This window comes from Notolabrus celidotus, chromosome 11 (assembly GCF_009762535.1).
Source record: "Notolabrus celidotus isolate fNotCel1 chromosome 11, fNotCel1.pri, whole genome shotgun sequence".
In the NCBI taxonomy this organism is placed as follows: domain Eukaryota; kingdom Metazoa; phylum Chordata; class Actinopteri; order Labriformes; family Labridae; genus Notolabrus; species Notolabrus celidotus.
In genome coordinates, this window is record NC_048282.1 from 35,767,855 (window position 1) to 35,792,184 (window position 24,330).

The 24,330-nt window shown below is 42.6% G+C and overlaps 1 protein-coding gene across 1 annotated transcript; it reads left to right on the forward strand.

Annotated features, from left to right (window-relative positions):
• Positions 1–1,595: 1,595 nt before the first annotated feature.
• LOC117821101 (protein NDRG3-like) lies at positions 1,596–24,109 on the forward strand. Its single transcript, XM_034695151.1, has 16 exons — positions 1,596–1,759; positions 4,399–4,482; positions 4,963–4,995; positions 11,322–11,427; positions 11,690–11,810; positions 12,828–12,890; positions 13,095–13,155; positions 13,320–13,406; positions 14,483–14,539; positions 14,670–14,773; positions 16,030–16,095; positions 16,232–16,283; positions 16,477–16,524; positions 17,849–17,884; positions 18,368–18,419; positions 22,053–24,109. The coding sequence occupies exons 2-16, from the start codon at positions 4,423–4,425 to the stop codon at positions 22,220–22,222; spliced, it is 1,116 nt and encodes a 371-aa protein (XP_034551042.1). The 5' UTR covers positions 1,596–1,759; positions 4,399–4,422; the 3' UTR covers positions 22,223–24,109.
• The last annotated feature ends 221 nt before the right edge of the window (positions 24,110–24,330 follow it).

Below are 24,330 nucleotides of genomic sequence, written 5' to 3' on the forward strand. Positions count from 1 at the left end.
CTAAAATATTAAACTAGTAAAAGAAACTAAGATGCTACACAAAAAAAAAATACAGCAAAGTAAAACAGAATAAAATATTAAAAAGCTGGGAGGTAATCTGTAAAAATCATCATAAGATCTAATAAATAAAAATAAATAACCCACAATATTAATAAAATAAAAAAAAATGGAAGTTAAGTGAATAAATAAAATATGTGTCTATAACAATTTAAGACAGTTTATACTTAAATTTGAACTAGATAATAAATAAAGTAAGACTAAAATGTTAGGTCTTGAATTTGCTAATTTATTTAGTTCACACAAAATTTTAGTAGATTTTTTTTCTACCTGGAGTAACGAAAATGCAAAACAACAAGGGACAGACAAAATCAGAAAATTGTAATAAAATTATTTTAAATTTGTACACCTTCATTCCTTGATGGATCGGTTATTGCATCGAAAATTGTACATATATATATATATATATATATATATTATAAATAAAATCACATGTTTAGATATTATTTGTGTGGGTATCAATGATAAGATTAAAGGTAATAAGGTAGTGATACAGTCTGCTTTCTGTCTCCGCACACAGACATAAATATTAAAAATATATTATTATATATTATATAAATGATCTGAATATCTGTACAGTGTCAGAGATACAAAACAAAGATGTATCCTGACCAAATACAGGCTGAGTGACCACCAGCTGGCTGTAGAGACAGGGAGACACAGACAGACATGGCCGCCCAGAGAGGAGCGTCTATGTGTCTCTACAGGGGACATAGAGACAGAGATGCACTTCCTCCTCCACTGCAGCAAGTTCTCTTCTCTAAGAGATTCCCACTACAGGGACATTACTAACATGGTACCAAACTTCCCAACATTAACCCCAGAAGAGAAACTGTCAGTTCTCCTGGGGGAAGGGTCAGCAGCTCCTCTGGCTGCTAAATATGTGTCTGCCTGTCACAGCCTGAGGGACGCACCATCCCATGGGGTTTGATTTTGGGTGGAGGTTTTGTGAGCGACATTGAGATATGCTGTATGGGTAATCGTTCATTAATGCATATAGAATATGTAATATATGTAATATGTGGTTGATATGTATGTGATGAATATAATAAGTAATGAATATAGTGTGTGATTAATGTATATACAGTTGTGCTCATAAGTTTACATACCCTGGTAGAATTTATGATTTCTTGGGTAGTTTTTGTTGTAATTATGATATAAAAAGAGTAAACACAGTTGTTTGATAAAAAATTTGCCTCACCCAACCACTAACCATGAGTGAAAAAAAAGTTTTTCTCTTATCATTTATATTCTTTGAAAATGGTCAAAAAAATCACAAATTCTCCCAGGGTATGTAAACTTCTGAGCACAACTGTCCGATGAGTGTAGTGTGTTGTGAATAATTATAATGTATTGTATGAATTTATGTGCTTTGGCAATAACATGTCTTTGTTCATGCCAATAAAGCAAACTTGAATTGAATATTAAAAACACTCTAAATCTGACTCCTGTAATCTGACACCTGTTGTGTTTTTGGGCTGCTGAATGACTGACCTGTTGTTTACGTTGACGTAGCTCCGCCCCCTGAGTGACGTAGCTCCGCCCCCTGACTGTCCGCGTGCTACAGACAACGAGCTCATTCTGAGGAGAGGAGCCTCGCGACCACCAGCAGACCAACCAACGGTTAACGGTTAACGGTTAACCGGCGGACTCGGGGGAATTAACGGTCGGGATTCAGAGCCTCTGACAGTACCGGCAGACGGTGAGTTCATCCCGGGGAGTTCTCACCGTGTGGGTCAGTTAGTTAGTGACCGTTAACTAACCTACTGACTGCTAACTAACCAGCTAACGACCAGCAGCTAACTAACGTCTGACAACAACCCGAGCTTAGAGGGAACACTCGGGGGTTTCCGTGTCTGTGACATAGAGTCTGTGATGGCGACGAGCTGTTATGTTACAGGTGTGTGTGTGTGTGTGTGTGTGAGCGCGTGCGCCCCGTGTCACCAACGTCTCCCGTAGTAACGGTTGCCAAGACACGAGCTGCCTGGAGCTAACATTAGCACTCAGGCTCATTAACTGTTTAATGTTCATCAGCAGAGAACAACAGAGCAGGTTATTTGTGTGTGTGTGTGTGTGTGTGTGTGTGTGTGTGTGTGTGTATGTATGTGTGTGTGTGTGTGGGCGGGCAGCTGGAGCATGGTGGTACACTCAGTTCAACATGGAGACCCTAAAGCTGAGCGCAGGGGCGCGTCCAGAAGGGGGCGGGGCCGGGGCCACCTTGGAATTTGATTGGTCTTTAAAGCTGGGGCTGGTAGTCAGATAGAAGGGGGGAACACACTACAGGATAATCAGGCTGATTTTTGTCCTGATCTCCCCCTTATGATCAAAGACAGCACAGGCCAGATTGTCTGATGTTTGTAAACGACATGGTGTCTGATGTTCCTGTGGGTGTGGGGTGTGTTCAGGGTGATTTTTGTCTGGTCGGAGCTGACGGAAGAAGAAGTAAAAACAGACAAAAACATGGCGCTGGTGAAAACAAAAGTCTCTTGGACCTCCTAAATGGAAGACCAACTGGTTGATTTGTTGCAACAGCATGCATGTTTATATAACGTTTTATCCAAACCCTACCACAAAGAGAAGAGATGGACCAAAAATCTCTCTGCCATGTTTGTTTACACCAAAGTCATGTGTGCCAGCCTTTAGATCCACTTTTTGTTCTACTGGTTAAAAGGATCTTTATGTCCCGATGGTAATCAATACATAATGTGTTCTTAAAAAAGAGATAAAAAAAGCTTAACACTTTAAGGTGTCATTACAGACATTATGAACTCTGATTGGTAGTTTGTCTTATCAGAGGCGGGACTAATGCTTAAATCAACTTTTGGGGGTTTGTTTCTATCAAGCGGCAACCTCAGCTCTCAAAATATGAAGCGGTAGTGCTAAAAACTGCAGTTCATTGAGCATCCACTAGAGGCTGGCTGCATAGACACCAGAAACCACATACACACACATTCAAAGAGACGATCTTTACAGCAGAAATAAACATGTTTACAGCCTGGTACAAAAGACGAGTGGAGTCTGGATAGCTCATTTCTTGATCGGCACACACTTTACGGGGGGGGGGGGGATTTTGTTCCTCAACAGACGGTTGAGTCAACATTTCCAATATGGCACCCGCCGACTATCAGCTTCAGACACAGATGGGTGACGTCACGGAGACTACGTCCATTTATCAAACAGGATATGGATGCTACCTGCTGGTTGCATGTGGATGTAGCACATTTTATTTGGTTGATACAGTATTCCAGGTGAGGTAGCAGGAAACCAGGATATCATAGCATCAGTTTCGTACCACTTTTGCTGTGCTAGTTAGCACATCCTCACCTGCAGCCATGTTGATATGTCGATATGATGGTATATGATGTCTTGCTGGCTGGCAGTGGTAATGTAGAGTATTCAGTTCTTCTGCTAGAAGGAGAAACTGAATCTAACCGGGTCGTAAAGAAGGTCAGAAAACAAAGATGGCTGTTGGTTGGGCTGTGATAAATGAGCGATAAATCGATAACGATAATTATTATGACATCATTTTTCTCAATATAAATAAAACAAAGGTTCGACAAAAAATCGAGATAAACAAACCTGTAATTCAACCCCAAACCACACAGTTTAAACTATTCTGTCCTGATCTCCAGTCAAGTGACCGCAGGAAGAAAACTGTAAATATGATGAAACACGAAACACACTGAGAACCTGATGGTGTGTGAGTGTGTGTGTGAGTTTGTGTGTGAGTGTGTGTGCGGTCTGATGGGTCTGGTTTCAGTCAGTTATCAGTTTGGGTCAGAGCCAGAGAGCCCTCAGGAAGATCCACATCCATCCAAACCTCTCTGCTGAACACTGTTACCCAACCTGTCTGCCTACACACACACACACACACACACACACACACACACACACACACACACACACACACTCACACTCACACTCACACTCACACACACGCAGAGAACTGGGTGGACTCCTGCCAAATACAGATCACTGGCTGTTTCCATTAGATCCTCACAGCTGGATAACACAGTTTGAGAGAGAGAGAGAGAGAGAGAGAGAGAGAGAGAGAGAGAGAGAGAGAGAGAGAGAGAGAGAGAGAGAGAGAGAGAGAGAGGCTGCTGAGTAAACAGGTGTCGTATAATCGTCGAATAGATGGCGGTGATTATCAAACAGTATTTCGGCTTGAAGTGCTCATCCCGACTTTAAACCAGACCCCCGCGGTCCAGATGTGACAGAACCAAAGACCCTGACAGGAAGCCAGATCCTGTGACCTACATGACTCAGTGTGACACCGTGTCGACTCAGTCTGTTCCTCTGTTCTTGTGTCTGGTTCTAATCTGTGAGGCGTGTCTTCAGGTTGATCGACAGCAAAGCGGTCCTATGATGGAGGAGCTTCATGACGTCCAGCTGACTGAGATCAAACCACTCCTGACAGGACAGGTGAGTGGGCGGAGCTAAACTCCTTCAGTCAGTTATTCAATCACAACATCTAAACCAGGCTAAGAGTTGGACCTGCCTGCAATGCCTGCATCATATTTCCTAACACCTGAGAAGGGAATATCTGAAAGAAGTAGCTTCAGATTTAAAACAGTCACAATAACATTAAGAAGAAGATATTTTATTGATCCCCTGGGAAAATTTGGTAGCAAGTAGTAATACAAGACTAAGAGAAATAAAGAGAAAATAAAGAAATAATGGAAATTAATAATACTAATAATAGTAAACATAAATATTCAATAGGTCTTATTTATTAAATAAGTAAAATCAAATAAAACAGTTTAAATAAAAATTAGCTGTATATAGAAATGTTACACAAAGGTATAAAGAGTTGTAACTTCACAGGCACATTCACATCAGTAATACTTTAAATATATATTTCATAACAATCATGATGAATCTGTGCTCTCTCTGTTTCTACAGAATGGAAGTAATCTGCAGGACTTTGACTGTCAGGTGAGTCCACCACACACACAACACCTTAAACCCGGGAATGAGCAGGCTGACACCTCACATGGCATGCTCTGCTGTCAGTGCATTCATGTGTGTGTGAATGATTTGAATGTGGCGGTAGTATAAAACATTTAGAGTAAGTGGAAACAGGAAGTGTCTACATAAGTTTGATGTCTTTAACCTCAGTTCTTTGTGTGAAGCAGGATTCATTTAGTCGTTCATTTCTGCTTTAAATGAAAGGAAAGCTGTGAGTAAGCGTCCGGTGAAAGGGAACATGACCTGATAAAGACTCATCACATTGCATATTTGCCTTTTGGTGAATTATCCAAGCTGCACATCGCAAACACTGCAACTAAGCAACCAGAGAAATATTGGAGTTATTACAATTTAGCAAAAACAAATCGATTGAATAATCAATTTATGAGGTAAGTGTGTGATTAGGAGCAGCGGTGTAATCAACAAGCTGTCAACATGAACCTGATGGGAGTTTAAGCCCCATCATCACCGTGGATATTGACCAGCGGGTCTAATCAGACTGACGTCAGAGCAGCGGGTCGGTTTCATCAATGCCTCCGAACAGAGTTATTTTAGATCAGAGTCACAGCTCAGCCTGCTGTGAATGTTTTAAAACCATAACATCAAGTTCACATCTGACGGTCTGATACAAAAACAACAAAGTGAAGGAGAGAAAAACATGAAAGAGAATAACGCTGCTTTAAAAACTGTTGCATGTTCTGTCAGGACATAAACAGTTATTGGACGATGACTCAGAGGATGGTCGTGTAGCTAGTCTTCTGAATGCAGTACCATGGTAACAAGGAGACCACTGTAACAATAGGGTGATGGTCAATCTAACACGCATTGAGGAGTGAGAGTCACGGTTGGAGCCACTGTTATTAACCTGTCACATTTCCTGTTGCAAACTCCCCACTCTGAAGGCGCCTGTGTAGCTCGGTTGGTAGAACGAGCACCAAGTAAAAAAGTGTCAGTCTCGTACATCGTGCTCATTTATAACACATAGCAGCATTTCATAACATGCAGAAACGATCACGTAGGACTCCGTGTCACGTTAAATCCACCATCACAGGTGAGTGAAGCTCTCTCTGCAGACTTGAGAGCATCCTCCATCTTTCCTCTCGTTTCAGCCGCTCTCAGAGCTGCAGCTATGTGTGCAGTACGTACTCCATCCTGCGTTTGAGGCTAGTCTGTATGACTGCTCTGCTGGATCTGTTTTGCAGGATGCTCGGTCAGGCGTTGCTGGATTTCCGGTTTCAGAACGCAGAAGTAAACAACAGCCAAGTTGTTATCAGAACGTACTGAATTGGCCTGAATTCAGTCTGTAGTATGTGAACAAGAGCAACATATGCAGTTTGTCAAAACTACCCTGATGTTGTACTGATTCAGGAACATGTCTCAGACTGCATCGGACCAGTCTCCCTCTCGTACTGTTTCCCACAATGCACAGCGCTGACGTTCCACTTCTTCTTTTTTCTGTATATGATGAAAGTAATAATAAATAAATATTCAATAGGCCTCATTTATTAAGCAAATGCAATAAAATTATATAGTTTAAATACAATTGAAATTAGCGGTATATAGAAATGTTACTCAAGGGTAGAAATAGTTGTAAATAGAAATAAAGTATAATAAAGTAATAATGAATAGATATTCAATAAGCCTAATTCATTTAATAAATAAAATAACATAAAATAGTACATAAATAAATCAAATAAAACTGTTTTAATAAAATTTAAATTAGCAGTAAATAGAAATGTTACATATGGAAATAGTAGTAAGATAAATCCATATTAATTTATTTAATACGTAGTTTATTTAATGTATTATTATTAAGTACAATAAAATGAAATGGTTTAAATAAAATAAAATAGTTGTTTACTTCAGCTTTCCTTAACCGCAAATCCAGTGATGCCTGACCGTGCATCCTGCAGACCAGATCCAAGTTCCAACAGACTCCAGACTACCTTCAAACGCAGTATGCAGTAGATACTACAGACTACATATGTAGCAGGTGGTTTTGAAAACAGCCCTTCTTTAGCATCACTTCTGATTTAAAAAGTTAGGAAGTGCTTTGTATGGAATTTAATCATTTTCACAGCACCTAAAAACACGTGAATTTATCCATGACAGATATTGATATTCAGACCCTCGATACTTTATCAGGACGATGATATATTGATGATATCGATATATAAACACCTCTAATGGTGTGGCTGATTGACTTTGTCTGGAACAGATCTAAAAGAGTAAACTAAATCACAGATCGAGTATTTTCAGTGATTTCTGAGTTCTAGATTACGGTCTGTATTTCACATGTGGAGTATTCAGAGTATTTCTCTGTGGATCATCTCTGCTCTGTTGGTTTCATATTTCAATAACAAGCAGTCTGAGCAGTGAGGGAGAAAAATGTGTAATTAAAACCAGCATACAGGTCCCTCTCCGCTCCGCTGTAATCCACCGACAGTTCTTTGTAATGATTTTTCTAATTGGCTCTGAGATTTTGTTCTGTGTGAGATGAAAGCAGCTAAGGAGGGGGAGACACAGCAGCAGCAGCAGCAGAGAAGGAGTGAATTAACTAGTTAAAGATGGATGAAGAGCAACAAGTGGTTGGTTGTTTGAACCTTAAGACCTCCCAGCTCTGAGCCAATCACTGCAGAGATTATTCCTCCTGATCTAATCACTCTGCCCCCGCTATCTCTTTTTCCCTCACTTGGCAGGAAGGATAACAACACGTCTGACCTCTTTCTCTGTCTGCTGTCTCCTCTGACCTCTTCTCTCCTCCTCTGTCATCACGAACCCCTCTCTCTCTCTCTCTGTCTCTGTCCTCCTCCTCTCTCATATCTGCCTCTATGGACTTGCACCAGATCTCCTGTTCTTTAGGAGTTGGGGTGGTGAGTTAGCCAGTTAGCCTGCTCCTCTGAGTCACGCTTCACCAGCTACTAGCTTACAGGAGTCAGCCTTTTAGCCACTTAGCTAGTTACCCTGCTCATCCTGTTTACCTTTAAACATACAGTTCATGGATCGCTAACCTCCATGTGTTTTGTGTGGTTGTATAGAGACAATCATTTTTGTTAAAGTGACAGCGCTTCATTCAGAAATAGATCAACATCACAACTTTAAAGCTAAAGTGAATATACATCCTCTAAAACAATAACATAGTAATGCACTTAATAACTGTGTTCATCTTAAGTCTAATAACTTCTCTCTTTGTAAATGTGGAGCAGGGATAGATACACGAATAAACAAACTACAGCGCTGTGAGAGAATCTGTTCAGCAGAGCGAGCTCAGACTTCATCGTAAACAACACGGTGACATGTCTTTGATTTAAGTCTAATCATTTTAGAGACATGTTCCTGAAGGTTCAAAGAGCGGTGCTGGACTGAATCACTTTCTTACCCTGCTCTAAAATTCTCAGAATTATGACAACTATTTATTTTCTTCTTAGATTCTTCTTTTTTATTAGATTGAATCCAGAATAAAACAAACAGAGCAACCAATCCACACAGCAGTAGACGAGCATTTCCTGCGTTCTGCAACATTATAATCCAGTGTTCGTCTATGAAGTCCAGCGTCTGTTGCTGGATAGAAAAGGACTTTACTCTCCTGTTAAAAGTCGAGTTCTTTTAGGATCTTTTTCGAAATGTTGTCAGACTTTTTGGATAACAATCTGAGCATTTCAGTGACAAAATAAGAACCCTCTCTACGTAGATAAGCCTTGTTTACCTTCATGTTGAGTGACCGCGGTTAAAACAACACAAACATAAACACTTGAATTTCCTCCACCTTTGATTTCTAGTTAATAACTCAGTCATAGTTTAAGTCTGTCAACTTCCAAGTTTTAGTTTTCCCCTTTTCTTTGCAGACATCAAGTAACGCTTAAATGTATTCATGAATAAGGATTTTAAAGTGTCAGTATTATAAAGTGTTCTACATCTCTTTCTGAAAATCTGAAAATGAAAACTCAAACAGTGTTTTCTCATCTTCATTCCCAGAGCTTTTCCACATAGATTATTCTAAATATTCTGCTCTTCTGTATATACTTTAATATTATTTTACTTTTTTATTTAATGTTATTATTTATTTATTTATTTTTGATGACTTTTTATTTATTTTTGGGGGATTTTTGCCTTTATTTGATCGGACAGCTGAAGAGAGACAGGAAGCGTGGGGAGTCGAGAGTAGGGGTGGACATACAGTAAAAGGTCGAGGCTGGAATCAAACCTGCGACCTCTGCGATGAGGGCTTGGGCCTCTGCATATGGGGCGCGCACTTAGACTGCTAGGCCAACGGCGCCCACATTAAGAAAAAAATCATTTTTATTTTATTTTATTTTAATTGTATTTGTATTTATATCTTATTGTATTCCTTCTTTCCAATTAATACTTTGACTTTCTTAGATTCTGTTTCTAAGAGCATAATGTAATAACTTACTCCCCCTCTGGATAAACAAAGTATTTTTGATTCTGATATAATTCTGAATTACTACAAACATTGACGTGTGTGACGTGGATTGATAAACACTGTGAGAGCCTTACCTCCGTTAGTAGAAGCCGTCATCTTGGGTCATTAATGAGATTACTATCCGGCAGCTCAGCCTCTTAGCAGTCATCTTACTGTATGTTTATATCTGTAAACAGCTCCATGTGTACATTTCATGAAACAGCCTCTGAGCTCATTTCAGCCCACGTTCAGTTCCTCAGAGCTGCAGCTGCATCGTGAGCTAAAATTAGCATTTCATGTGCTCGTTGTTATGTGCCGTGTTCTCCAGCATATTCATCCGTTTGTTGGAAATTAGAAAACGAAGGTGATGCAGCATCTGCTTCACACTTGGCTGATGATTTCTCACCGAATCAATGAGTCAGTTTCTCAATGAGCAGCTGTCGACATCGCAGGTTGTGTTTTTATAGGTGTTTGGTGAAAACATCACCACTCAAACAAAACAAAAAAAAAACCTCCATGGAAACCTGTTTATCACTCAAGACCAACAAGCTTCAGACGTTCACTCTGCCACTCACACACTGAGCATATGTTTGCTGGTGTAAACAAAGGCAGATTGTCCACGCTGCTGCTGATTGTTTGCAGAAGATGCTGCAGAGACGCAGGAACACAAGCACAGACTTGTTTGAACTGGCACAGAGTGGAGAGACTGACGAGACTCAGTCAGAGTTTGAACGTAGGTGTTTCCAATCATAACACTACAATGTTCAAGCATGGATCAACACAAAGTCACAGCTTATCATCACAACATGAGCGTTAAGTTACACTATTCATCAGAAACAAATAAGAAGTGATTTCAATATGAATGTTTTCTTTAACAAGAATACATCAACCTCTCAGGGTAGCTTGAATCTAAAGGAGACCAAGCTTTTTCAAGCAAGTAAACAGGCAGAAACCTCCAGCAGGACCAGACTCATGTTAGACACACATCTGCTGAGACCTACCGTGTTGGAGAGAGGGATAGAGGGAGATGAAGAGAGAGAGAGATGATAGTGGAGAGACGGATAGTAGTAGTTGTAGCAGCTGGAGACTGGCACGTCCACAGCAGCAGAGATCCAGAGGAACCTACGAGACAAGGGAGCTCAGGGACTCCAGAAAGGTCTATGGTTAGTAACTTTAATGGGACAGGAAGAGTTAAAGTGAGAGACAGGCAGAGAGAGGAGAGAGAGGGAAAGGCAGGATCCCAGTGTGTCAGTCTAAGCCTATAGCAGCATAACTAAGAGCTGGTCCAAGCCTGATCCAGCTCTAACTATAAGCTTTATCAAAAAGGAAAGTTTGAAGCCGACTCTTAAAAGTAGAGAGGGTGTCTGCCTCCTGGACCCTGACTGGTAGATGATTCCAAAGGAGAGGTGTCTGATAACTGAAGGCTCTACCTCCCATACTACGTTTAGCTAGCTATCAGCTGCACTCAGATGAACTGGATCTGATTCAGTGGTTCATAGAGCAGCTTTTTGGATCAGCAGACATGTATTAGAGACGAGGAGCAGCAGTAGACAGAGACAGAAACTTTGAGTTTATATTGTTCTCTCAATATTAAACAATATAACCGTACATATTTCATATTGAGCCCTACAGAGGAGAGTCTGTTTTTGAATCTAAAGCCTGAGCTGCTCGCTCTGTTTGTGTAATCCGGATGACGTGCATTGTTTTCCTCGCTCACATCATCGTGTAGGTTTGTGTGAGAGAAACCCGGCAGGACAGTTATTGACGCTTCAGCATGACATGATTCTAATTAGCTCTCCCTCCAGGCTCCCGTCTGTGTTTGTTGTTGCTGCAGACAGTGGTGTTGATGTTTATTGTTTATGTCGTTCAGGAGCACGATGTGGAGACGGCCCACGGTGTGCTGCACGTCACCATGAGGGGGGTTGCTAAAGGCAACCGACCCACGATTCTCACTTACCATGACATCGGACTCAACCGTGAGTGAGAACGCTCACACATTTACACAGTCAGGATGAAAACAAAACATTAGTGTGTGTGTCATTTACTCTGCTGTGTTTGTTCTAACACATCAGTTTGTGTCTCTATAATGTGTGTGTGTGTGTGTGTGTGTGTGTGTGTGTGTGTGTGTGTGTGTGTGTGTGTGTGTGTGTGTGTGTGTGTGTGTGTGTGTGTGTGTGTGTGTGTGTGTGTGTGTGTGTGTGTGTGTGTGTGTGTGTGTGTGTGTGTGTGTTTGTATAGATAAGTCTTGCTTCAACAGCCTGTTTAACTACGAGGACATGCAGGAAGTGACGCAGCATTTCTCAGTTCTGCACGTTGATGCTCCAGGACAACAGGAGAATGCTCCAGTGTTCCCTGCAGGGTAAAAAAAAACAACACACACACACACACACACACACACACACACACACACACACACACACACACACACACACACACACACACACACACACACACACACACACACTTATTAATAAAGACACCCTCGCTGCCCTTTGTAAGGTGCAATTACTCATGTAAACAAGTCCTCCACCATTTCACCCTGGGTTACACACACACACACACACACCAAAGACACACACTTCAATGTTTTCTCAAGGCTTTCACCTGATTAGTTTTCATCAAAGAGCTTTCACATTTAAATCCTGTGGTGTATCTGCAACAGAGCAATCCTAAAACATTTTGAGCTGTCCCTCTTCTCTTCTAAAAGCTTCACACACTAAATCCAGAGTGTATGTAAGAATGCAGCTTTGGATGTTTTTGAAACCGCCTACTATACCAGTGTACGTACTGATTTGGCCAAAATGTGATATGCAGAATGTAAACGAGCAAAATCTGTAGTAAGCCAAAACTACCGGATGTTGTATTGATCAGGATCATTTCTCAGTCTGCAGCCGAGCAGTCTCCCTTCGGCACTGTTGGTCAAATTTATTTAGAAACCTCCAGCAGGACCAGACTCGTGTTAGACAAACATGAGACCATGCTGAGACCGTGTTGGAGAGAGGGATAGAGGGAGGTGAAGACAGAGAGAGATGATAGTGGGGAGACAGATAGTAGTAGTTGTAGCAGCTGGAGTCTGGCACGTCCACAGCAGCAGAGATCCAGAGGAACCTACGAGACAAGGGAGCTCAGGGACTCCAGAAAGGTCTATGGTTAGTAACTTTAATAGGACAGGAAGAGTTAAAGTGAGAGACAGGCAGAGAGAGGAGAGAGAGGGAAAGACAGGATCCCAGTGTGTCAGTCTAAGCCTATAGCAGCATAACTAAGACCTGGTCCAACTATAAGCTCTATCAAAGCTTCATGTACAATTATACTGCCCTCCACATATCAGTCATTTAACATTCTGTGTGTGTGTCTGTGTGTGTGTGTGTGTGTGTAGGTACCAGTACCCCACCATGGATGAGCTGGCTGAGATGCTGCCATCAGTCCTCACACAGCTTCAGTGAGTCTGACATCACTTCAAAACCAGAGCTATTTTAGTAGGAGCCTGCAGTTCAACCCTGTGTGTTTGTGTTTGTGTTTGTGTTTGTGTTTGTGTGTGTGTGTGTGTGTGTGTGTGTGTGTGTGTGTGTGTGTGTGTGTGTGTGTGTGTGTGTGTGTGTGTGTGTGTGTGTGTGTGTGTGTGTGTGTGTGTGTGTTTCCCCAGGGTGAAGAGTGTGATTGGAATTGGTGTCGGAGCTGGAGCCTACATCCTCACCAAGCTGGCTGTGAGTAAATCCACTTCACTGGTTTTCTTACATGTGTGAAGAATATCTCTGAGCTCAGTCACAGGTAGAGACAGGACTGACTGTGTGGAGGGATGATGATGATGATGATGATGATGATGATGATGATGATGATGATGATGATGATGCTTGCTGTTATGTTTCAGCTGAATGAGCCCAGCCTGGTTGAGGGTCTAGTTCTGATCAACGTTGACCCCTGTGCCAAAGGCTGGATGGACTGGGCTGCCGCAAAGGTGTGTATCCCTCTCTAGACCCTCATCCAGTCTCTGATCTGATTCTGTACTGTACATGTGTGGGTAGTGTTTACTGATGTAAACTCTCTTCCCCCTCTTTTCAACTGTATCTTTCATTGTAAAGCCTATAGCAGTCTGAGCCTATAGCAGTCTAAGCCTGTAGCAGTCTGAGCCTATAGCAGTCTGAGCCTAAAGCAGTCTGAGCCTATAGCAGTCTGAGCCTATAGCAGTCTGAGCCTATAGCAATCTAAGGTTAAAGCAGTCTGAGCCTATAGCAGTCCAAGCCTATAGCATTATAATTCTATAGCAGACTCAGCCTATAGCAGGCTAAGCCTATAGCAGACTCAGCCTATAGCAGCCTAAGCCTATAGCAGACTCAACCTATAGCAGCCTAAGCCTATAGCAGCATAACTAAGACCTGGTCCAAGCCTGATCCAGCTCTAACTATAAGCTTTATCAAAAAGGAAAGTTTGAAGCCTACTCTTAAAAGTAGAGAGGGTGTCTGCCTCCCGGACCCTGATTGGTAGATGATTCCAAAGGAGAGGGGCCTGATAACTGCAGATATAATGTTATGCGTGCTGTAAATCTCCTTTGAAATCTACGTCCTAACAGAGGTTACCCACTTTGAGAATTACTATTGAGAAAAGTTGGAATCTTGTTTACATTTCTTGATCATACGGAGGCATCAGTGTTTATTTAACTCCTCTCAGGGGCTTCAAACATGTAGTTCTACAAACAACCTCAATTCAACCTAAATGTGACTGAATATTATGCATGTGAAGGAGTTTGGTTAGAATGTTTTGTATGGAGTCAGAGGTAGGTTTTAATAATATGGTAAAATGTGTTTCTGCCTTTAAAGAGCAGAACAGGAGATAAACAGTCGAAGCAGCAGTTGAGCTGTCATCTGTAAGAATGAGTTGAAGTGTCTTTTGAGCAGCTGAATTGTTTGTTGATGTCTGAAAGCGTCTGAACTGTCAGCTGGACAAAAAAACAAAAGCAAATGTTTTTCAGTGTTTGAGACCTGAAAGCAGTTTATCAGTCTTTACTCATCAAATAAAACGTTCTCTCTCCTGCAGCTGAGCGGCTGGACGAGCAACCTGGTCGACAACATAATGGGACACCACTTCAGCACCGTGAGGGGACACACACACACACACACACACACACACACACACACACACACACACACACACACGCACACACGCACACAAGCACTGATACATACAGGAGACTCTATAAGAACAAAGTGTGAATCTCTTGCAGGATGAGTTAACAGATAATAAGGAGATCATCCAGACGTACAGACTCCACATCTCTCAGGATATTCCACAGGAGAACCTGGCCATGTTCTACAACAGCTACGACGGGTAGGGAGCTACGCAGTCTGTGTGTCTGTGTGCAGTTGTTCCTCCTTTACTGGGTTATAACACTCATGTAGACTCAAACAGAACCATTCATACTGCCTTAACTCAATGAATCAATATATTTTATTATGTAAACAATTATGACGGCTGACACTGTCATCAAGTTGTTGTTAGATCTCTGAGTAAAACCATATTAATGTAATCTCTTAATTCTGGAGTATTCAGTATGTAGTTGACTCAAGGTGCTTTTCAACCAGGAACTCATTCAAGGAACTTTTAGCCCCAGGAACTACAAGGTTCCTGTTGCCCATTGTTGTCTGTGTTTCGACGTAGGCTAAGTCCCTGGGAAGATTATGCAAATCAGGCCAGTGACGTATGGAGAAAAGAAAAGTAACTGCACTACACCACCAGACCAGTAGAGGGTAGTAAGAAAGAGATGAAGGCCTTTCAACAAAGATGACACAATAGAAGGAGACAGACAGGCCGGCATCATCATCATGAGTGACACCACAGTTAGCCTGTTAGCATGAAGGAGATTCCTCTTGTGCTGTTTGAGATCCTTCTTTAATGAAGATGGATTCACTGGAAGGAGACGAGTGCGAGTAGCAAAGCCATGTCAGAGATGGACCGGTGTTCCAGTTTAAAGAGTGACCCTGTTAACTGTTGACTCTCAGCCGGATGCATCCCTCACAAACGTCTTTAGACGATCATTAAATATCTGATGAGGATATTTAGAGAATAAAAACTAAACTAGTTTGCATTCCCGAGGACTCCTTCTGTGTTTCAACAGCTGTGTAAACTCCACAAACACTGACACGTTCAGCTGAAGGTCTCCAGTTTGCAGGGTCACTCTTCCGACTGGAACACCGGGAGCTGACAGAGACGCATTCACACTATCAGGCTCAGAGAAGACCGATGTTCAGGAGGTATTAAACCGAGTGAATCACAGGTGTGTGTGATGTTATTGTGGATGGAGGGGGAGATAAAAACACTGAGGGTACTCGACCAATTAGAAAGGTTCAGCACTGCAGGCCCCGCCCACTAAAGTCCCTGGACCTTTGGAAAGTAGAAGGACTTTAACTACCCAGGAACTAAAGTTAGACCCTGATCCCTGCTGTCGAAATGCACGTAATTCCTTAAAGGCTCCTAGTTCCTGGGGAAAGTTCCTGTGGTTGAAAAGCACCTTCAGTCTGGTTGTGTATTTCTGTGTTTGTGTTTATGTGGCTGTGTGTGTGTGTGTGTGTGTGTGTGTGTTTCAGTCGCACCGAGTTGCAGATGGAGCGGCCAATCCCTGGACTGAATGAAAACACAGTCACCACACTCAGGTATCGTCTGTTCTTCCATGTAAAGGATCAGAAACAAATATAAACATGAACGTCACATCATGCTGCTTTGAGCCTGACGTGTGTGTGTGTGTGTGTGTGTGTGTGTGTGTGTGTCTGACGTGTGTGTGTGTTTCAGGTGTCCTACTCTGCTCGTGGTTGGAGACACGTCGCCTGCTGTTGATGTCGTGGTAAGTGCCTGCCCTGTTTCCATGACAACCGCCAGTATGTGAAGTCAAATTTTATTAATACAGAGATCTTCTCTCTCTGTGTGTGTGTGTGTGTGTGTGTGTGTGTGTGTGTGTGTCTGTGTGTGTGTGTGTGTGTGTGTGTGTGTGTGTGTGTGTGTGTGTGTGTGTGTGTGTGTGTGTGTGTGCCCTGCAGGTTGAGTGTAACGCCAGACTTAACCCCACCAAGACCACCCTGCTGAAGGTACCTGTCTGTCTCTCTGTAATCAAACCTTGTGACGGTTCTCTCTCTCTCTGTGTTCTGCAGGAGAAGCTGCAGTTTGGTATTTAGTGTAACATTTGCAGGGCTCCTGTGGCGCTCTGAGACAGTCGCTGTTCGCTGACTTATGTGTGAACTGAGCTGATAAAGTGTGGCACTTTCAGCTTTTGTCTTCTCTCAAAAACACAAACTAAAACCTGCAGTGGAAGAGAAACCGAGCAACCCCCACTAAAATAAAAATAGCAGCAGTCCTCCAAACTAAAAGTTAAAGATGCAGAGCAAACAGACAGGAAGATAAGTGGAGTCTACTCATGATGACATCCAGAGTCCTACCTCTTCATGACTTAATGTTTCCCTTCTCTGTTTCTGATCTTAAGACATCATCAGTAGCATGTTTTATAAAGACAGCCATGAAATCAAACTTGTATATTGAAATGTTTCATATGTGATGCAATGGGCTGCATATGTGATTTGCGCTAATGTTGAAATAAATACGATGTGCCGCCGCTTCTAGCTGCAACAAACTTTGAACTAAGTTTTCAGTGGACTGTGGTTTATTCGGAGGACTCACCCTGAAAAACCAAACCGGTTCCAAAAGACTGATTAGACCGTGACTTGTTGTGTGTGTCTCGTCCAAGCGACAACCTCCGGTCTAAAAATATGAGTCCAATGCGTAAGTGCTAAAAACTGTAGTTCATCCAGGATCCACTTGAGGCTGGCTCTGGAAGTACCAGAAACCACATACACACCAATTCAAAGAAGCCGATCTTTACATCAGAAATAAACATGTTTACAGTCTGGTTCAAAAGACGAGTGTAGTCTGGATAGCTCATTTCTCTATCGGCACACACTGTGAGGGGGGTGAATTTTTTCAGAACACAGTCATTTCAAAGATATTGAGATTACAAGTCTTTCAATGAGAGGCACAGCTGACTTGATTGACAGGTGGGAACACTGTAGCTGTTGGCGAGGAGGCTCAAACTCCGCCTCTTTACGTCACAATCGCTCGACAGCAGCAATATGGCTTCAAAACAGCGCTTCAGAAACAGATGGGTGACATCATGGATACTACGTCCATATTTATACAGTCTATGGTCTCGTCTCTGTTGGATGTAAACAAGGGGGGAAGGTGTGAGGTATGAGAGCACAAAGAAAGGAAGGAAGGAAGTTACAAGGAAATGAAGATTTATCCTAAAATAAGAATGAATCTATAAAACCGATGTATCGCTCAGCCGTAGCATCAATCGTACCTTTTTGATGGCCTTGTGTTCTGTGAGTAACATCATGTCATGTCATTTCTATCCACTAGATGGCAGACTGTGGAGGGCTTCCTCAGGTGGTGCAGGTGAGTCTGAGCGATTAGGCGTTTTAACACCGTGAGTTTAAAGGATGAATCCACTTTTTTAGGTCTTAAATTTAACCAAATATGTAAAGAAGAAAGTTCAAAGTGAGTATTGTTCATCCTGATCAGTACATTCTTCATTCTGGAAAAACATTATGACAGAAATGTTCGAGGCTTTCAGTCTGAGAGAAACGTTTTTGAATCTTTCAATCTTCTGTTAATGTCATGATGTTTTCAGTGTTTCTCCAAACTCAGTTCTTCTTAGTCTATTCATTACAGACTTATAATAAAATAAAAGTATCATTAAAGGTTTCTAATGCTTCAAAGAGTCCAGCCTTGATCACTTCTTTATACAGAAGTGTAAGGATCAGAAACTAACCAGACGTACTGCTGTCAGTGGGTGTAGTGTTTGTAACTCTGCCTGTCATGTTTAGATGATGTTCATTTTTTAACATTGTGTACTGAAGTGTGTTTTTCTCTCCTCAGCCTGGAAAACTAGCAGAGGCCTTCAAGTATTTTGTCCAGGGGATGGGCTACAGTGAGTATCTCCTCCTAGCTCACACTCTTCTTCTGTTATTAAACAAACAAATGTATTTTCTACAGATGTGTGTCTACGAGATATCAAGGTGTCTGCGATTTTATTAACAACTTACTGATGGAAGAGGACAGAGATGTTTTATTGATAGAATGTTGTCTTGTTTGTCTCTGTGTCTCTCCCATGTTCCTCCTCTGACACTAAACATGAGCCTGTTAAATGTGAGAATGAAACTGAAACATGTCTGAATTCGTATTTCTAAAAATGTAATTAATCTCTATTAAGATTATTTATCAAATTTAGAATCGGTACTTGGAGGACTAGATTTTTGGCACAGGACACCATTTGAAATGGAGTAGTTTAAAGCAGGGGTTCCCAAACTTTTCAGCCCATGACCCCCAAAATATAGGTGCCAAAGACTCGCTACCCCCACTATCCCTCCAAGTGATTCAATGTGTCTTCATTCAGCTGGTCTGCAGAAAATGACCCTACCTATATGAGCATGTGTCTGTGTTTCCTGTGTGTTATGAATGAACCTGCTGCTGCTGATGCTTTAGATCATTAACTGTTCACTAACCCTAACCTCAGGAGTCATCTGGAAACAAAGAAAGACTGAAAACTCCTTACACTTTATATTTTCAAGGTTTTATTTCAAATCTAGCTACTATTTTTGTCAGAAATTTTTTTTCACCATAATGAGTAAAATTTACTATTTTTGGATAATTAAAAAAACCCCAAACATTCAGGAAGACATCTCACGACCCCCCATTTGTGTCTCGCGACCCTCCAGGGGGTCCCGACCCACACTTTGTGAACCCCTGGTTTAAACCAATCAGGTGTCAGCAGGAAAAACAGTCTGTATGGAGAGCAACAGCAGGTGTTCTAGAATTCTGACATCAAAGACAGAATTCCAGAATTCTGTCTTTGATGATGTCATAATTCTGTCTTTGATGATGTCATAATTCTATCTTTGATGTCAGAATTCTGAGAACAAATGGAACATTCCGTAAGGAAGGTCAGAGCTAAACTGAAATCTGTAGCCTTCAGTCTGTCCTAGTTTTTATCCAGGTAGTTATCAGCGCTCCACAGGAGAAAGAAGAAGAAGAAGAATCACAGCTACTAAAAAAACACACTTCTACTGAGAGTAGTGATGATTCCAATAAGTGTGTGTGTGTGTGTGTGTGTGTGTGTGTGTGTGTGTGTGTGTGTGTGTGTGTGTGTGTGTGTGTGTGTGTGTGTGTGTGTGTGTGTGTGTGTGTGTGTGTGTGTGTGTCTGCAGCTCGCCCCACTAAATGTAAGTAGCAGTTTGCAGTGTTACACACAACACAGCAGTGTGTCAAGTCACACAAACCCATGTCTGCTGTGTGTGTGTGTGTGTGTGTGTGTGTGTGTGTGTGTGTGTGTGTGTGTGTGTGTGTGTGTGTGTGTGTGTGTGTGTGTGTGTGTGTGTGTGTGTGTGTGTGTGTGTGTGTGTGCTCCTACTAGAGCTACAACTACCTCTCAAAGTGTCTTCCTTCCTCTCTGCTCTCTCTCTCGCTCTCTCTCTCTCTCTCTCTCTGTCTTGTTTCCTAAAGTCCCTCATGTTGTATCAAACCGTCTGAGCAGCAAATCAGGTATCAGGATTTCAACCAGAATCTGAAACCCCTCCTCCTCTTCCTCCTCTTCCTCACATCCTTCATCTCCATCTTTGTTTCTTTGCTTTTGTTTCTTGTTACTCCTTCGCCCTCGTCTGTGTGTCTCTGTGTCTCTGTGTGTCTGTCTTTCTGTGTGTGTGTGTGTGTGTGTGTGTGTGTGTGTGTGTGTGTGTGTGTGTGTGTGTGTGTGTGTGTGTGTGTGTGTGTGTGTGTGTGTGTGTGTGTGTGTGTGTGTGTGTGTGTCTGCATGCCGTTGATCAGCTGATCACACTGATTTTTTTTTCCCTCTGCAGTGAAAGTGACCAGCAGGCTTTGCTGCATGCCAATATTCAGAGCTCCGTTCACACTGTAGACACACTCCATCCTCAGCTGCTGCTCATATCTCAGAGACACGTGACGAACATTCATCCCCTCGTGCAGAGAGGAAGAACACGTCTTCCTGAGGGGTACACTTTTTGTTCAAACCGGATCAGATCCAGTCCCCTCTTACAGACAGGACTCAGTCTGATCTCATCTTAATCCATCATGAGCAGAGCACTTTGCAGCATTTAGCAAGTTACAGTGGCAAGGACAAACTTCCTTTAACAGGCAGAAACCTCCAGCAGGACCAGACTCATGTTAGACACACATCTGCTGAGACCGTGTTGGAGAGAGGGATAGAGGGATAGAGGGAGATGAAGAGAGAGAGAGAGATGGTAGTAGTAGTTGTAGCAGCTGGAGTCTGGACCACGTCCACAGCAGCAGAGATCCAGAGGAACCTACGAGACAAGGGAGCTCAGGGACTCCAGAAAGGTCTAAGAAAAGAGAGAAGAGAGGGAGACCAGAAGAAAGAAAAAGAGGAGAATAAATGGTGAAGGAAAGGACGGGATAAGAAAAGGAGAGAAAGGATGAAGAAACATGGAAAGAACAAAGAAAGAAAGAAAGAAAGAAAGAAAGGAATGAAAGGAATGGAAAGATGAATAAAAGAAAGGAAGGAAGGGAGGAAGAAGGAATGAAATAAAGAAGAAAAAGAAAGAAAGAAAGAAAGAAGGAAGGAAGGAATGAAGGAAAGAGAAGGAATGAAAGAGAGAGAAAGAAAGGATGAATAACAGACCCCAAAAAAGGAATCTACAGCAGAGATCCAGAGGAACCTACGAGACAAGGGAGCTCAGGGACTCCAGAAAGGTCTATGGTTAGTAACTTTAATGGGACAGGAAGAGTTAAAGTGAGAGACAGGCAGAGAGAGGAGAGAGAGGGAAAGGCAGGATCCCAGTGTGTCAGTCTAAGCCTATAGCAGCATAACTAAGACCTGGTCCAAGCCTGATCCAGCTCTAACTATAAGCTTTATCAAAAAGGAAAGTTTGAAGCCTACTCTTAAAAGTAGTGATGTAAAAGTAAAAGTGTAAAAGTGATGAGGATGTTTATATCATGCAGAAGCCTTAGAAAGCTTTTTATTGTCATTATAAAGTTCAGTACTAAAGAAGAAGGATGAACAAGGACCTGATAAGAGAGCCGGCTGCTGTGTCTGTGTTGAAATAAAGTGAGGCTTAGACCCCAACATTTCAGAGCTGAGGTTTAAAAATACCAGATTCGGTCTGAACGTTTCTGTAGTTTAAAGGTCTCAAACTTGAGTTTTGATCTGCATGAAGTTTCAGTTTGTTGCTTTCTGATCCCCGAGCATCTCGTCTGTGATGCTTCTCTTCATCTCACAAACTGACAACGTGATCAAAACTGAGATCAGACGCTGAAGGAATCCTGGGAGCTCCGATTTATTCTGATCTGACGCCTTCATCTTCACATTCTGCAGCCGTCTGTTCCCCTGCTCCTGTAAGATTCAAACATTGTGACTCAGAGCAGCTTTTAGAGTTTCACACTGAACAGAGCGTCTGCAGTGTGAACGGAGCCTCAGACTCACCGTCATCAGATTTGAATCCAGGACGATTCAGATCAGCTCAGAGCGATCCGGACTGAGTTCCTCTCAGATGATTTAACCCCTCACACGCTCGTCTCTGTCTCCCCTCAGTGCCGACGGCCGGGATGACTCGTCTGGTCCGCTCCAGGACTCACTCTGCCTCCAGCGTCGGCTCCACGGACGGCATCCGGGGCCGCAACGTCAACAACGTCCTGCCAGAGGCCGCCAACTCCACCGGGCCCGACCACACAGAAGCTCTCACCATCCAGATGACTGCGTAGGAGCGTAGGATGTTCCCTGCTCTGTCTCCCTCTCTCTTTCCTCCTCAGTTCTCCTCCTCCTCTCTTCCTCTTCCTCAGATGCCTCGTGCACTCTGAACTCTCCTATCCGTCTCAGACAGATCCAAACAGTCCCGTTCCCAAAGAGCCCCGAAGAGGTGTCGGGTTTGTCAGGAAGCTCAGAAGTATTTAAAGATCTCTCCCGTGCGGTTTGAGCGGCGGCGGCCATGTTGCTTCTCTCATCCTGCTCTCTGTAGGATGTCCGTCCTCCCCTCCTCTCTGGAGTCAAGCGGTTGCAGTTGTGACGCTGTAGATGTAAATGTACATGGTTCATATTTCTCTAAGGTTGTGTTGTAACTTCACTTCTTCTCTTCTTTTAGTGCATTTACCTTCTTTTTTAAATTCTTCTCTTCTAATCATCTTTATTATTATTCTTAGAATCATTTAGTTTGACTGTGGTTGGTGGTGCCGTCGTTAGATGTGATGACGTTTGGAAACACAGAAACGTTTTGGGAACACGTCTCCTTTAGTGTCGGTGTGAAGGACTCAAACTCAGCCGATCAGAGACGTGTCTTTAACCCGGGAGTCTTAAAGTCAAAGTTAAAAAAACACATTTTGAAGACGATTCAATGTTTTTCAGAATATCTCTCCAGCAGTTTCAGCGAGCCGCTCCTCTTCAGTCCGACTCTGCAGACCGCCTCGTGCACGAGTCCCAAATGAAGGTTTGATCCTCTTGCTGTGATCTCTGTGCATTCATCATTTATTTAAGAAGCTCTCCTAAAGCTTCTCTTCTTCCTGTGACGCTCGCACTCTGTGCTCCTTCCTTTTCTTCTTCTTCTTCTCCTTTTTTTAAATTGAACGTCGATGTCACAGACGCCGCCTCGCTCCTCTCTTCGTTAGCAGCACGCTTGTTTTGCTTGTTTTGCTGGTTTTGCTGGTTGTGGACTTTTAGCATGCTAACCGTACCGTGGTATCGGCCTCGTGAGTAACCGAGACGTCGTTCAGCTGTAAAAACTGCCTCACTGTAACTCTGAGACGACTCCCCCAGAATCCTTATGTACAGGTGAACGCTCTGCTTTCTTCCATGTTGCATTCAAAGGCGTCTTCAGGGTTCGTCCTCGGCCCTGAAAGAGGCTTCTCACACTGACGCGTTAATCTTTGTATTTATGATCTGAAGCCCCGACTGCGAGCACTTGATCCCTTAAAATGCACTTTAAACGTCACTCAGTGGAGGGAGACGTCGGCGATGGCAGCCGTGTCACATTCAGCCGCCGTTACCAAAGTTTAATCGTAGTTTAAGGAACAGGCTGGGGGAAAAAAGTGGACGCAGACACGAGGTCGGCACCCAAACGGTCGCCGTCTTGCTTTTTCCTGGAGCAGGAAGTGATCGTGATTGGACAGGAGGGTGGAGCCGACTGGGGATTAAATGATGCTTATATATCAGCCTGAAATTAAACAACATAATCTACTAAATGAACATCTTGAAATTACAGATTGAGACCATGAAGAAGCCTCCTGAGAGAATAAATCAGCTCCCATAGACTTCTCTAATCTGCCTTCCCTCCTCTGTCCACTCTTTAAATACAGCCTGAGTCTGATGCTGCCCCCTGCTGGAGGACTTCAGAACACATAATAACTCTTAGCAGTTGAAAACGTCTCTTCCGTTAAAGTTTCCTGAAACGTCTCTGACAGGGTCGACCCGAACACTCAGATACTTTATTCTCTCTATACTGACCGTACTTCTGCCGTCTGTTCTTGTACTTCTGAATATTTATTACTGTTACTTTGAGATTTGTACTGAAGTAGCTGTTACTGATGAGGTTTGTTGTTCCTTGACTTTTAATGTAAACACAGTTTGTAATTTAATAAAGATCGTTATCCAAAAAGAGAGGACTAGTCGCTTCATTTACCCGAGAGGACGTGACGATACGACGGTGTTAGAACATCCTGTGACGAGTACAAACCTGACCGGAGCTGAGGAACTTGGGACGTGAGGGAAGCTTAGGTACACACAGAGTTCATCAGGTTTCAAGTCTTGCATCTGCAGGTGATCAGACTCAATCAAACGTAACATCTCTGAAGATATTTTTAGACCCAAAGAGAAAATTTAA